This window comes from Pongo abelii, chromosome 15, assembly GCF_028885655.2.
Source record: "Pongo abelii isolate AG06213 chromosome 15, NHGRI_mPonAbe1-v2.0_pri, whole genome shotgun sequence".
In the NCBI taxonomy this organism is placed as follows: Eukaryota; Metazoa; Chordata; class Mammalia; order Primates; family Hominidae; genus Pongo; species Pongo abelii.
The window spans coordinates 42,766,091-42,780,771 of NC_072000.2; the positions used below are offsets into that span (position 1 = coordinate 42,766,091).

Consider the following 14,681-nt stretch of genomic DNA (forward strand, 5'->3'; position numbering starts at 1 on the left):
GAAAATTGGAATGATAGAATGAAGACAATGAAAAAATGTAAGTTACCACAAATGTCATATTCATAGACTTTAACAGTAAATAAACGGCTTTAAGAAAAGTATATTACTTTCCAAGCTGCTCACATTTTCTTGTTCAACCAAAGCTAGTATACCACCACAATGCCATCCTGGCCCTGTTCAGGAAGCTAGGCTAGAGCCAGAAGATGATGGAAAGTGCCAGGTTTAGGCAACTAGTCAATAATCTTACTGTTTTGCTCTCAAAAGCTAATGCAAAAAGTAAGCACTGATCCCTTCCCCTCCTATCTCCTTACCTTTCTGTCTGCTTTATGAAGCAATCTATTAAAATCAGAAGGCAAGTAGGTACACCTCACTGCAAACCTAACAACAAACAAACACACAAACAAATTAACACTACTTACCTGGCTGCCTCCATGTTCAGTGTCAATGTATCTTGGCATTGGAAATCTGGAGTGAAGAATTTCCTGTGCATCATCCACTGGGGCTTGCAGAAGGTGGCGGAAATTTTCATATTCAGGCATGTCCTGGTATCCTGACTTCCGCCACTGTGCTATGGTCTAATTTTAAAACAATTAAAGAAATTACTTTAAATTTCTTGCCCATCCAAAAATCTTGAGATTTTTCCAAAGAAAATAATCTTTAGAAACTAAAAAAATTATAGACCATTATTCCATTTACCTCAATTTTTTAAAAGTTACAATTTCAGTAGCGAAAATATTCTTAATAAATGTAAAATTAGAATATTTCTTCTCCTTTAAAAGCAAAGTGAAAGAATACTTACATAAGTCAGAAAATTTTTGAAACACTATGTTTATCAAATGAATGTTAGCTAAAAGCTATCTACCTAAGCTTATACGTGAAAGCAATTGAATCAATCCATAGGTAAGTAGCTCTAAAAACCATGTAATTAAATCATCTAAAAACTTATGCCTGGTTTATTTTCTAAGTTAGCTGAATCAGTCAACACATTCTTTTACAGCTTTATACCTCTGTATAAAACAATCATGTGCATTTCTGATTTCTCCTTTAACAAGCTACTTGAAAAAGTAAAAATCACCATAAAACAAACAAAAAGCAAAAAAAAAAAAAAAAAGCCCTGTCACTACTACAGGTTTGTTTTTTTTTTTTTTAACACAGGCAAGAAGTTAAAACAGGTATTATTCTTAACAAGTAAAAGGCATTAGAAACTGGTATCAATTAAAAATAATTTATAATAATAATAATTAAATCTTTTAAAAGTCCCAGGTAGGTCGGGCGCGATGGCTCACGCCTATAATCCCAGCACTTCGGGAGGCCGAGGCGGGCGGATCACCTGAGGTCAGGAGTTCGAGACCAGCCTGGCCAACATGGTGAAAACCTGTCTCTACTAAAATGCAAAAATTAACTGGGCGTGGTGGCGTGCACCTGTAATCCCAGCTACCCAGGAGGCCAAGGCAGGAGAATCGCTGGAACCTGGGAGGCAGAGGCTGCAGTGAGCCAAGATAGCACCACTGCACTCCAGCCTGGGTGACAGAGCAAGACTGAGTCTCAAAAAAAAAAAAAAAAAAGTCCTGGGTAGTACTACTTCAAAGAATATTTTCAGTAATGTCTTTGTTATTACAGTACAAATCTTTTTTAAAAATTGTTTTGTAGAGACAGGTCTCACTATGATGCCCAGGTTAGTCTTGAATTCCTGGGCTCAAGTAATCCTCCTGCCTTGGCCTCCCAAAGTGCTGGAATTAGAGGCATGAGCCACCACACCCAGCCACAGTGCAAATCTAAAATCATTTACAATTAAAGCAACTGAAAAAATAAATCTGCAGAAGTTACTAAAACACTAGACTGTAAGTTTGAGAGCAGATCTGTGAAAAAAGAACACATCTATATCTTCCAAAGCATCCAGAGGAAGCACTTAACAATTGGCTGAATGAGTAACTGCAGGAATGAATCAAGGTCTGCTAAATACCTGGATTAAAGCTTAATAGCTACTAAAATCTTCTGCTCTCTGTAATCATTTACCATTCCAATTAAGTGAAGTTACAAATTTTAATTCATGTATGCTTTAAATGAGTTTTCAAGATCATGTAGAACACTTAATAATAACTTATAATGGTTGCACAACATAAAAGGAAAGCCTGCCCACTGACAAAGGCTGACTTTTCCCCTCTTAATGTTTTCAGCTAAAACCCAAAAGTGCCATTTGTCTATGTATAGTCAGTGTTCTTACTTTCACAACACTATGCTTTGTGCAAAATCCAATTGTGTGTGGACAAATGAATAAAATAATCACATGTGGGTCAACTGCAATTGAAGCCTAAAACCTTATAGTAGGCAGCATCATATTTTATTATTTTATAAAAATGGAAATCAAAGTTTATCATAGATGAAACAGTAGCCATACAATGAGAGGTAAGAAAACCTTTCTAAGTAAAAAGACTTTACATGCATAGCTTTAAATGCTATTGAAATCTTACCTCACCATGATAAATCAAAATCTGGAAGAATGTGTCCATGAGAAGAATACGATCTGCAAGAATGCTACTGCTATCAAGAAGAACCGGCTAACATAAAGAAAACAATGAGAAATGAGGAAAAAGGAAAAATAAACTACTTAATAATATAAAATAGATGTTTCCAGGTTATTTTCCAAGTTTCTTTTATTTATTTATTTATTTATTTTTTTTTTTTGGAGAAGGGTCTTGCTCTATCACCTAGGCTGGTGTGCAGTGGCATGATCTCAGCTCACTGCAGCCTCAAACTCCCAGGCTCCAGCAATCCTCCCAACTCAGACCCCCGAGTAGCTGGGACTACAGGTGTGTAACACCATATCCAGCTAATTTTTTCATTTTTTTGTTTGTAGAGATGGGGTCTCACTATGCTTCCTAGGCTGGTCTCAAATTCCTGGGCTAAAGTGATCCTCCTGCCTCAGCCTCCCAAAGGCTGAGATTACAGGTTCAGCACTAAATTTGAAATTTATGCCACCACACATGGCCTAAATTTGAAATTTATATTTTATTACTTAAAATCTCTTGCTATTATGAATTCTTTTAGTGTATTTTAATTTTTTAAGGAATCCCTTTAAGCTGAGGTAACAAACAATTTAAAAATAGAGTAAAGTCAAGAAGAATTCAAGGATACCTCCTAAGCCTAAATGGGGAAAGGTCTGAGATAGAGCAAATTTGGAGCACATGGGAAAATAGTTCTGCATCTGAAATGAAAGGGAGTGGTCTGAAGATGACATAAATTTAGGTGTCACATGCACAAAGATGGTAATTAAAGCAATGGGATTAGACTACATCACTGAGAGGGAAGACAGGGAAAGCCAGAAGACTGATCCCTTAAGCATGTCAACACTTAAGAGGTCTGAAAGGGAAAAGCTAGCAAAAGACTGAGAAAGAACAGTGAGTAAGAGGAAAACCAGGAAGGTAAAACAGGTGTCACAGAAGCCTAGGGCAAAAGGTTTTCAAGGGCTGAGAATTAGTGAGGACTAGGTAAATACTGTTGAGAGCTCTGGTGAGATGTAGGACATTGGTGGTCTTTATAAGAGCCATTTCAATATAATGTTAGGGACAAAAGTCCTACTTATATAGGTTGAGAAGACAATGCGAGGTGAGAAAGTATAAACAACAAATAACTTTTTTGAGTTCAACTCTCACCAGGAGCAGAGAAATGGGGTGGCAGTTAGAGAAAGCGTGGGTCATGGTGGGGGTGTTTTGTCCGTTTGTTATAAACATGAGTGTTGTTATGGTTTCTATGTTAATTAATAAGAATGATCCACATGGACAGAAAGTAATTATATAGAGCAGAAAGAAGATAATTCCAAAAGAAAAACCCTAAGAAAATGAAGCTGATAGGATTCATGGATTAAATGAAAAGGTTGAAATTTAATAGGAGCAGGCACTAAGGGACAATGGGATTCCAATTTTCTTCTAAACACCATTCTACATTTTTCAGATGTCTACATGTACGTTATTACTCAGAAGAAAAAAAAAGTTACTTCTAAAACATTCCTGATTCAAAGAATACAAGCCAAAATACATATAGCCAAACCAACATATTAAAAATATATATTTTCCTAGAAAAATAGAAACTATTTGACCAATTACAAAAAAATTATTGTAACGAAATAAAATATTTTACCCATTATTTTACAAAACCGTGAATAATAGCATCATGAGGGATCATTAATCAATAGATATTGTAAATATTCTCTTTATATTGACCTTACTGAAGTATTTTCAAATACAGTAACTACATACTTTTAAGTAGTAAAACAGACCATTTTAACTACAGAATGGAAAAATGGTTCATTTGATAACAGGTTAAAATAAGTGGGACAGTCTGCTAAGAAGGTTAAATGGATAACTTTATCAATCTTCTAAGCATATGTCTTTATAATCAACTATTTCTTATGTTCTCAAAAAAACAAAGGAAAATGAGATTAAAACGAGAGACTTTGTTTAGACAGAATGTCATAACTGTCACAGACACTAAACTCTGGAATAAGCTACAGTCTACAGAATCATAATCACTTCTGGACATTGTTAAAGACATAAAGAATAATCATATGCTTTGGAGGATTTGATTAACCAAATGGCTGGACAAAACGATCTGAAAGTCTCTTCCATCTCCTTTAAAAAAAAAAATTTAACAATCTTCTAATACAGCCTACATGGTATCTAGCATATAGTAAACATTCATAAATATTTTAAGTGAATACATAAATAGGTTGAGATGTCCATTCTTTTAGTTAAATTCTTATATTTAGTAACTATATGTATTTTTTTAGTTATTTTCACTTTTTTAATGCCACTCATTGCAGTAACAAGACCAATTTATTTTTTTCTGTCCCTCTTACCTCTGGTGGACCACTAAAAGAATATGCATACAGGATAGGCTGAATCATAATTAGAGACTGGGTCAGATCTTGACGCATAAAATGGTGACGATAATATGAACTCTCATCAGGACTATTGTTAAAAACTTGCAGGAAAGAAGATCTTCTTAAATGAAACATAAACTGTAAGATAAACATGTGAGATAGTTGTTACTGATTTTAATATTACAACAGGTGTTTACTATTAGCAAAAACATTTGATTACGAACTATTTACAACACAACATGTTATTATAAGAATGTTCTAACTTATATCCCTCAGAAAGGAATCCTATTCACAAAATTTATCAGCTGCCTAAAAATAAAATTCCACAAGAAAAAAAATTTAAGAAAGAAAAAAAATTTTTTAAGTTAAAGTAAGAAAAGGATGGCTGGGCATGGTGGCTCACACCTGTAATCCCAACACTCTGGGATGGCTTGAGGCCCAGGAGTTGGAGACCAGTCTAGGCAGCATAACAAGACTTTGTATTTAAAAGGAAAAAAACAAAAAGACAAAAACCCCTTGCTCAAATCTAAGTTATTCAGAGGCTGATGCCACGTAGTAAACTATGACCATTCTTTGTTTTTAATCCTCACCCCTCTGACCATATCTTTGGGCTTTTTTATTACTACTCATTACCAACACCAAAGAATCTAAGAAGATATAAAAATAAATTACAGATTTTCTACTTTTTATATGGCTGATATGATTTGGCTATGTCCCCACCCAAATCTCACCTTGAATTGTCAATTCAAGTTTACTTGTTAAGGCAGGGCCAGGTGGAGGGAACTGAATCATGTCAGGGGGCAGTTTCCCCCATACTGTTCTCGTGGTAGTAAGTCTCAGGAGATCTGATGGTTTTATAAATGGGAGTTTCCCTGCACATGCTCTCTTGCCTGCTGCCACGTAAGATGTGTCTTGCTTCCCCTTCGCTTTCTGCCATGATTGTGAGTCCTCCCCAGCCATGTGGAACTGTGAGTCAATTAAGCCTCTTGGCTGGGCATGGTGGCTCACGCTTGTAATCCTAGCACTCTGGGAGGCCGAAGCAGGTGGATCACCTGAGGTTGGGAGTTCAAGACCAGCATGGCCAACATGGTGAAACCCCGTCTCTACTAAAAATACAAAAAATGATTAGCCGGGTATGGTGGCATGAGCCTGTAATCTCAGCTACTCGGGAGGCTGAGGCACAAGAATTGCTTGAACCAGGGAGGCAGAGGCTGCAGTGAGCTGAAATCGTGTCAGTGCACTCCAGCCTGGGTGACAAGAGTGAGACTCTGTCTCAAAAATAAATAAATAAATAAACAAACCTCTTTCCTTTATAAATTACCTAGTCCCGAGTATGTCTATTAGCAACATGAGAACTAATACCATGACTTAAAAATTGTACTGGGAAGGGTCTACACTGGTTTAAAAAAAAAAAAAACACATATATACCCATGTAATTTCTTAATATTTAATGTTTTTCCTATACCTAAGAAACATTCTCCAGATTTTGTTTCACTGCTTCTTTCTCCTTTCACTTTCTTCCCCTCCACCTACTCCTCACAGGAAAGAAATCAAAAAGAGGGAGAGTCAGGCCTGAATAATGGACAGTTACACTGGGTCTTTGATAAAACTGATTAGGATCAGCCAGAAAGTATTCCCACTTGTCTTTAGTCACTTCTCTTAAATTCCTCCAACCCTCAGGTCGCAAGTGCCTGTATGTTGCTCCTGCCTGGAACTCACTCAACAGCTTTCTCCCAACATGTCATTCACTGAAATTCTGATTCCTATTCTGTTTTCAGGATCCATAATTGATTGAGAGGCTCTTGCAACCCTTACTACTTCAGTCATTCTTATTTACTCACAGAAATGACCAATTGGTAAATGTTAGGTAATATTTTGGGGATGAAGACTTCCCTTAAATTTGGTCTATGCTATCTTTTAGAAGATTATCAGACTTCGAAAACCCAAGACAAAAGGTATTCCAGGGTGCTCTGCTTCCTATTTCCAGGAAAGGGAGGAAGATGGAAATGTCCAGATCTCTCTGAAGATCTAAAAGCCCAACAAGAAGACTTGAGGCAGGGAAAGAAGAGAAAGAAAGTGTGCAGAATTTAGTCAAATACTTAGGCTAATGTCCTCAATCACTTTCCTATTAGTTTCTGCCACAAAAATGATAAAACAAAGAATTTTACATGCCTTAAGACAAGCAGACCTTGCCTTTTCCTGGTTCTCCAAGGTCTCACCAGAGGTTTTAGGGAAGTCTCTCCTCTGTAAGCATGGAGTTTCTGAGTTATAGATCAATCAACAATAAAGGATCCTCAAAACAAAAAAACAAAAAACAGAGCAGCTCTGAAAAAGAAAGCTGATGCTTTAAGCAAAGTTCTCGGCCGGGCGCGGTGGCTCACGCCTGTAATCCCAACATTTTGGAAGGCCGAGGCGGGCGGATCACAAGGTCAGGAGATCGAGACCATCCTGGCTAACATGGTGAAACCCTGTCTCTACTAAAAATACAAAAAATTAGCCAGGCGTGGTGGCTGACGCCTATAGTCCCAGCTACTCAGGAGGCTGAGGCAGGAGAATGGCATGAACCCGGGAGGCAGAGCTTGCAGTGAGCCAAGATCGTGCCACTGCACTCCAGCCCGGGCAACAGAGCAAGACTCTGTCTCAAAAAATAATAATAAAATAAAAAAAATAAAGTTCTCATGGGCAAAAATATGAATTTACACATCTCAATATTAATTATCCTTCCAAGTTTTAAGCTAAAAGGCCACCTCCTCCTTCAAAAGATATACAAAATCATCCATTTAAAAGGACTCCTTTAAGTTTCCTTTAAATTCTGTATATTTCTCACTTTCTGTTCTGTGTTGTTTATGTGTATTTCACATCTCACCCTTTAAACTAAAAGCTCCTTGTAAGAGGGATCCATGTCAGTCACCTGTATCCTTCTAAAGTTCCTTGCACATAGCACTCTAAACACACAGACTTAAAAATATCTATCAAATCAACAGGAGGATGGAGGGATAGATTCCACTGCTCCAGGTGGAAAATATTCTGTAAGGTAAATCAAATGAGTTTATTTTCTATTTATCTGGTCTGGCCCCATAAAATTGTTCTCAGGTGATGATACTATACTGCAAAACTAGCTAACTGGTAAAATAACCTCAGATGAAGTCCTTCTGGTACCACTATAATTAGGTCCCCTTATGTCAAATGGAAAACTAACCAGCCTTACACCTAATTCTACCTACTGCAGGGTTCCAGTGTAAGTCTCTACTCACCACAAATAAATGACTATTTGCAAGGCCAATATAAAAATACTATATACTTTTCACCAACTACTCATAGCACAATACTAATTTCTTAGCTATCCCAAAACTTACCTAACAAAAAGAATAACCCAATAAAATAGATACTATAAAAAGAGCAATAAAAAAGGAAAAATGAGGCTCAATGCTACTGGCCACACAAGAAAAGAATATGGGTCTGTCTGGATGTGGCAATCTTAGCACTTTGGGAGGCCAAGGCAGGTAAGAACTGCTTGAGGCTAAGAGTTCAAAACCAGCCTAGGCAACATAGCAGGAAACCATCCCTACCAAAAAAAAATTAACTTGGCATGGTGGTACACACCTGTAGTCCTAGCTACTCAGGAGGCTGACTAAGCCCCGGAGTTCCAGGTTACAGTGAGTTATGATGGAGCCACTACACTTCAGCATGGGTGACACAGTGAGAGCCTGTCTCTAAAAAAGAAAAAAAAAGAAAAGAATATGGACCTTTTACCTACTTACCTGTGGATAAAGGGAGAAAGTTTCTGAAAATCTGAAGGAACTTGGGTCATCTTTATGATATTCTCCAAATTTCTGACACTAAATAAAATAAAATGTGTTAGTAATTTATTTCCTGGAATAAGAGCTAACACTATTGCCTATAAATATTCTATTTACAAGAAGTTAACAATCATCAGGAAGCAGATACTTGATAAAGAATAAAATTATAATATTACTTATAGACTTACCAAGAGACAAAACCAAAGAAAAAACATCTAAATTTCAGAAACAAACACCACATTGTCCCAATGTAATTAATAACTCACCTTAAAATATTTGGATATTTTTTAACTAAGTGTCTCTCACAACAAATAAAGAGCTCTTAGATAACAACAAAAAAGCTCAACATGTGCCTTGAAACACCAGAAAGGCTGGTACAGTGACTGACGCCTGTAATTCCAGCACTTTGGGAGGCCAAGGTGGGAAGATTGTGCCTAGGAGTTTGAGACCAGCCTGAACAATATAGCAAGACAACCATCTCTATTAAAAAAAAAAAAAAAAATTTTTGGCCAGGCGCAGTGGCTCATACCTGTAATCCCAGCACTTTGGGAGGCTGAGGCGGGCAGATCACAAGGTCAGGAGTTCGAGACCAGCCTGGCCAACATGGTGAAACCCCATCTCTACTAAAAATACAAAAATAAGCCAGGCATGGTGGTGCACACCTGTAATCCCAGCTACTTGGGAGGCTGCGGCAAAACAATTGCTTGAATCTGGGAGGCAGAGGTTGCAGTGAGCTGAGATCGCACCACTGGACTCCAGCCTGGGTGGCAGACCAAGACTCAAGACTCGGTCTCCAAAAAAAAAAAAAAGTTTTGAGCCAAGTGTGCTGACTCATGCCTATAATCCAAGCATTTTGGGAGGCCAACACAGGACGATCACTTGAGCCCAGGAGTTTGAGACCAGCTTGGGCAACATAGTGAGATCCTGTCTCTACAAAAAATTTTGAAAATCAGCCAGGCATGGTTGCACGTGACTATAGTCCCAGCTACTCGAGAGGCTGTGGTAGGAGGATTGCTCGAGCCTAGGAGGTTGAGGCTACTCTGTAAGCCATGATCGTGCCACTGCAAGCCAGCCTGGGAGACAGAGCAAGATCCTGTCTCAAAAAAGAAAAAAACAAATTTTTTTTTTTTTTTTTTTTTTTGAGGCAGAGTCTCGCTCTGTCACCCAGGCTGGAGTGCAGTGGCACAATCTCGGCTCACTACAAGCTCCGCCTCCCGGGTTCACACCATTCTCCTGCCTCAGGCATCTGCCACCACGCCCGGCTAATTTTTTGTATTTTCAGTAGAGACGGGGTTTCACCATGTTAGCCAGGATGGTCTCGATCTCCTGACCTCGTGATCCACCCATCTCGGCCTCCCAAAGTGCTGGGAGTACAGGCGTGAGCCACCGTGCCAGGCCAAAAACAATTTTTTGAACACCTGTAAAATGCTCTAGTATCAACTACTTGAGTCACGAGGAGCAGTCCTTATTTACAACCCAACCAAAACACTAATACCAATGGAAAACAGACTGAAGCATAAAGAAGGTATATCCAAGACCCACTATTTGAGTTATTCAGAAGTAATAAAACTGGGCAGATAAAGCAACAGTAATGATTTTCTTGAGGAAAATAACATCCCTTACAAAAAGGCGAATTCCTTCTTTAATTCAGTAATTATTTATGCATAAAGGCAGCCACATAAAAGGACCCTAGGGGTCAATGCCTAACCTCTATAAGAAAATGGTAATGACAAAAGCGGTATCTGTAAAAACAGTAAAGCTAAAGTGTTTCATCCCATTGGTGCAGCAAGAGAAAACCTGGCCTGCAGGGAAGTCCCAATAGTCTTAAGACAGAAGATTTCCTGAGCCAAGTCTGATTAGATGAAGTGTTTACCCAGGATGGCTAGCAATGCAGCTGAAGGGAGAACACAATTAGTAGTTGATGGGTAAACCAAAGGTCAAAGATGAATCAGCCACCAATTTTAAGTTGTGAAACAGAAAAGGCCAGGAATCAAAAAGGAAGCCGGGAGCAGTGGCACAGGCCTGTAGTTCCTGCTCCTTGGGAGGCTGAGGTGGGAGGATCACTTGAGCCCAGGAGTTCAAGTCCAGCCTGGGTAAGTAATAGGGCAAGATCCCATCTCAAAAGAAGGAAAGAAAGGAAAAAAGAAAGAAAGAAAGAGATGAACAGATCCCTGAAATTGGATGCACAATGGATCTGAACAAGGGACTGAGAATAGAGGCAGTAAATCATGTGTGGATACCAGTATCTTATATGATAAATGACTTAGGTGATAACGCACTTTAGTTTCAGTAGCTATTCTAGGATAGCCTCATTTTCTTGTACTGATAACTTCACTGCTGCATTTTTAGCTATTACAACAACAGCAACACAAATAGAGAAAAAGTTAATACTGTTTAGGTATTAAAACTTCTGTAAGATTTTTCCTAATCAAAAATCTAGGAAATTATACTAATAAATTTCTTTCCCTCAATTTAGCATAGTAATATAAGTGTTTTCTTTTTCTTGATGACTTACTAGAGTAACTTTAATTAAAAAGAAACATCATTTTTTGTGTACTGTTTTGGAGACAGTGTGCATTACAGAGCCAAATTGGTGCTGGCACCATATCTGTTTTGGACACCTTTAACATGACAGGAAGCCCTTGCTTCCTTCAGTCATTATCATAAAATGGGGTCACAAGACTAATCTGGTCTCTAGCCCCAACTGCCCTGCTGCTGTTGTAAATGCTGCAGAATGTAGAATGTGTAGATTAGAAGTAAAGTAGATTGTGAGGTTTATGTAATTTTGTACTTTTTGCAGTTGTCTCATTTAATTAATTACTAGGACCTTCTGTTTTACATTAGTGCTTATGTTTTACAAACATGTCAAACAATGTGGCAATTTTTGAAATTGAGGTGTGAGACAAAGTCATGGAATCAACCTAAATGCCCATCAATAATAGACTGGATAAAGAAAATGTGGTACATATACACCATGAAATACTATGCAGCCATAAGAAGGAACAAGATTAGCTGGGTGTGGTGGTTCATACCTGTCATCCCAGCACTCGGGAGGCCAAGGCAGGCAGATCACTTAAGGCCAGGAGTTCGAGACCAGCCTGACCAACATGGTGAAACCCCATCTCTACTAAAAACACACAAAAAATCACCTGGGTGTGGTGGCACACACCTGTTATCCCAGCTACTTGGGAGGCTGAGACAGGAGAATTGCTTGAACCTGGAGGAGGAGGTTGCAGTGAGCCGACATCGTGCCACTGCACTCCAGCCTGGGCGACAAGGCGAGACTCCGTCTTGAAAAAAAAAAAAAATGGAACCAGATCATGTCCTTTGCAGGGACACAGATGGAGTTAGAAGCCATTATCCTCAGCAAACTAAGACAGGAATAGAAAAGCAAACACCGCATGCTCTCACTTACAAGTGGGAGCTGACTGATGAGAACACATGGACACATGGGGGGCAACAACACACACTGGGCACCTGTGGGGAGTGAGGGGAGGGAGAGCATTGGGAAGAATAGCTAATAGATGCTGGCCTATAATACCTGGGTGATGGGATATTTGTGCAGTAAACCACCATGGCACACGTTTACCTATACAAAAAACCTGCACATCCTGCACATGTATGGCTGAACTTAAAAACTGAAAAAAAAAAAGAAAATTAAAAAACAATCTTGAAATTGAGATGTGAGATAAAAGATATAAAAGAGAACAATTCTAGACATAAGTCTCCAGAGAATCCTGATAATTTTGAAGAACTACAATCATCTGAGTCATTTCAGTGTATAAATGCAACAAGGGACATACAAAAAAAATCCACCTTTACAAGGAAAATCAGTAGGTTTTACATGGGACAGTAATCCAAGTTGTACTATTCAATTTTGTGTCATACGTGACAACCTACAAATTCAGCAATACCTCTGGCAAAATGGAAAAAGCCCTTTACTACAAGTCACAGCCATTTGACAAGCAAAAGGTGCTGATTACATCAAGCAGCTTTTAGAATCTCTAAACAATGAAGCATTTGTTGAGACAAAGTCACAATTAGTGAAAAAAACTAAGGAAGCAAGCTATTTCAGAGTACAACTTATCACCTAAAAAAGGAAAAGTCACACAGTTGTTGAGAAAAGAATAATGCCAATATGTAAAATCACAGTAAGTGAAAATGCTAGGACAAGATGCTGTCTGAGGCCAGGTGCGGTAGCTCACGCCTGTAATCCCAGCACTTTGGGAGGCCGAGGCAGGTGGACCACCCAAGGTCAGGAGTTCAAGACCAGCCTGGCCAACATGGTGAAACCCGTCTCTACTAAAAATACAAAAAATTAGCCAGCATGGTGGTGTGCGCCTGTAATCCCAGCAGCTCCAGAGGCTGAGGCAGGAGAATCACATGAACCCAGGAGGCGGAGGTGGCAATGAGCCAAGGTTGCACCACTGCACTCCAGCCTGGGCAACAAGAGCCAAACTCTGTCTCAAAAAAAAAAAAAAGATGTAGTCTGAGAAACTGAAAAGGTCCCATTTAAAAACAGTACAATAAGTCAAAGCACTGATGACATGTCACATTATGCTGGAGACATCTGTGTATAACAAGCTGAAAAATAACAGATTCTTTACAGATTGACGAGTTAACAGGTTTCACTGATGTCATGTCAGATTTCTAAATAACAGTGAAATTCAAGGAAAATTTCTGCTGCAAAGAGAAACTTTTCTGCTATCCTAAATAAGCAAGGGTCAAAATATATTTAATGTTATATCTATCTGGAAACAAAAGATCCACCTTGAAGGAGCTGTGTTGGCATCTGTGCTAATAGTGTCCCATCAATAGTCAACCCTATGAGAGGATTAATCTTTCTTGTTTTGTTTTGTTTTTTTAAAAAAAAGGTAATATTGTCATAATGCTGCTTTTTTCAAAGAGGCACTAGTATAAAAAAACTCTTGGAGGTGAAATCAAAAAAGTTCTGAATGGCTAACTTTTTAAAACAAGTCTAGTTCACTCAAGAATTTTTAAAATTACATGAAAGCCTACACCAACAACACAAAAGCCACTGGACACAGAAATTCGACAGCTTAGCAAATAGAGGTTTCAACAGGGTGTTTAAGCTAAAGAGTGCATACAGAAGTACCTTCAAAGAATAAGCCAGAGGTTGCTAAGTAAAAATGGAGCATTAAGAACTGAGCTTACCCGGGTGTGGTGGCTCATGCTTGTAAAATCCCAACACTCTGGGAGACCAAGGTGGGAGGGGTGCTTGAGCGTAGCAGTTTGAGACTACCTTGAGCAAAATAGTGAGACCCAGTCTCAACAAAATTTTTTTTTAATTAGCCAGGTATGGTGATGGTGGCTCATGCCTGTAATCCCAACACTTTGGGAGAATGAGGTGGGAGAGTCACTTAAACCCAAGAGTTCCAGACCACCTTGGGCAACATAAGGAGACTCTATCTCTACAAAAAAATTTTAAATTTGCCAGGTGTGGTGGTGTGTGCCTGTAGTCCCAGCTACTCAGGAGGCTGAAGTGGGAGGATCACTTGAGCAGGGGAAGTCAAGGCTATGATGAGCCATGATCATCTCATTGAACTCCAGCCTGGGTGACAGAGTGAGACTCTGTCTCAAAAAAAAAAAAAAAAGGAACTAAGCTTAATCAAGTGCTCTATGTCATAATGCAAGTACAGTAATGGTGTTCTGGCATGTTAAAAATCTAAGTAAATCAACACTACTACTAACTTTATTAGCACACGACTTGGTAATCTAGAACCAGATAATACAGACTTGTCTATAGTTTGCATGTTAATATGCCTAATTTTTCTACCCCGGTTCATTTCTTTTTTGACACAGGGTCTCACTCTGTTGCCCAGGCTGGAATGCAGCAGCACAATCACAGCTCACTGCAGCCTCAAACCTCCTGGGCTCAAGTGATCCTCCCGCCTCAGCCTCTGGAGTAGGTGGGACTACAGGCACACAGCACCACGCCTGGCTGATTTTTTTTGTAGAGACAGGGGTTTCGCCATGTTGCC

The 14,681-nt window shown here is 38.9% G+C and overlaps 1 protein-coding gene across 1 annotated transcript in view; it reads right to left on the minus strand.

Annotated features, from left to right (window-relative positions):
* SEC23A (SEC23 homolog A, COPII coat complex component) overlaps positions 1-14,681 on the minus strand; it is a gene marked incomplete at its 5' end in the record, with an annotated part of 71,019 nt that overhangs the window by 8,372 nt on the left and 47,966 nt on the right. The window contains 4 exon segments of the mRNA NM_001133206.1: positions 420-575; positions 2,472-2,558; positions 4,856-5,017; positions 8,641-8,718. Of these exon segments, the coding sequence (NP_001126678.1) occupies positions 420-575; positions 2,472-2,558; positions 4,856-5,017; positions 8,641-8,718 (483 nt within the window).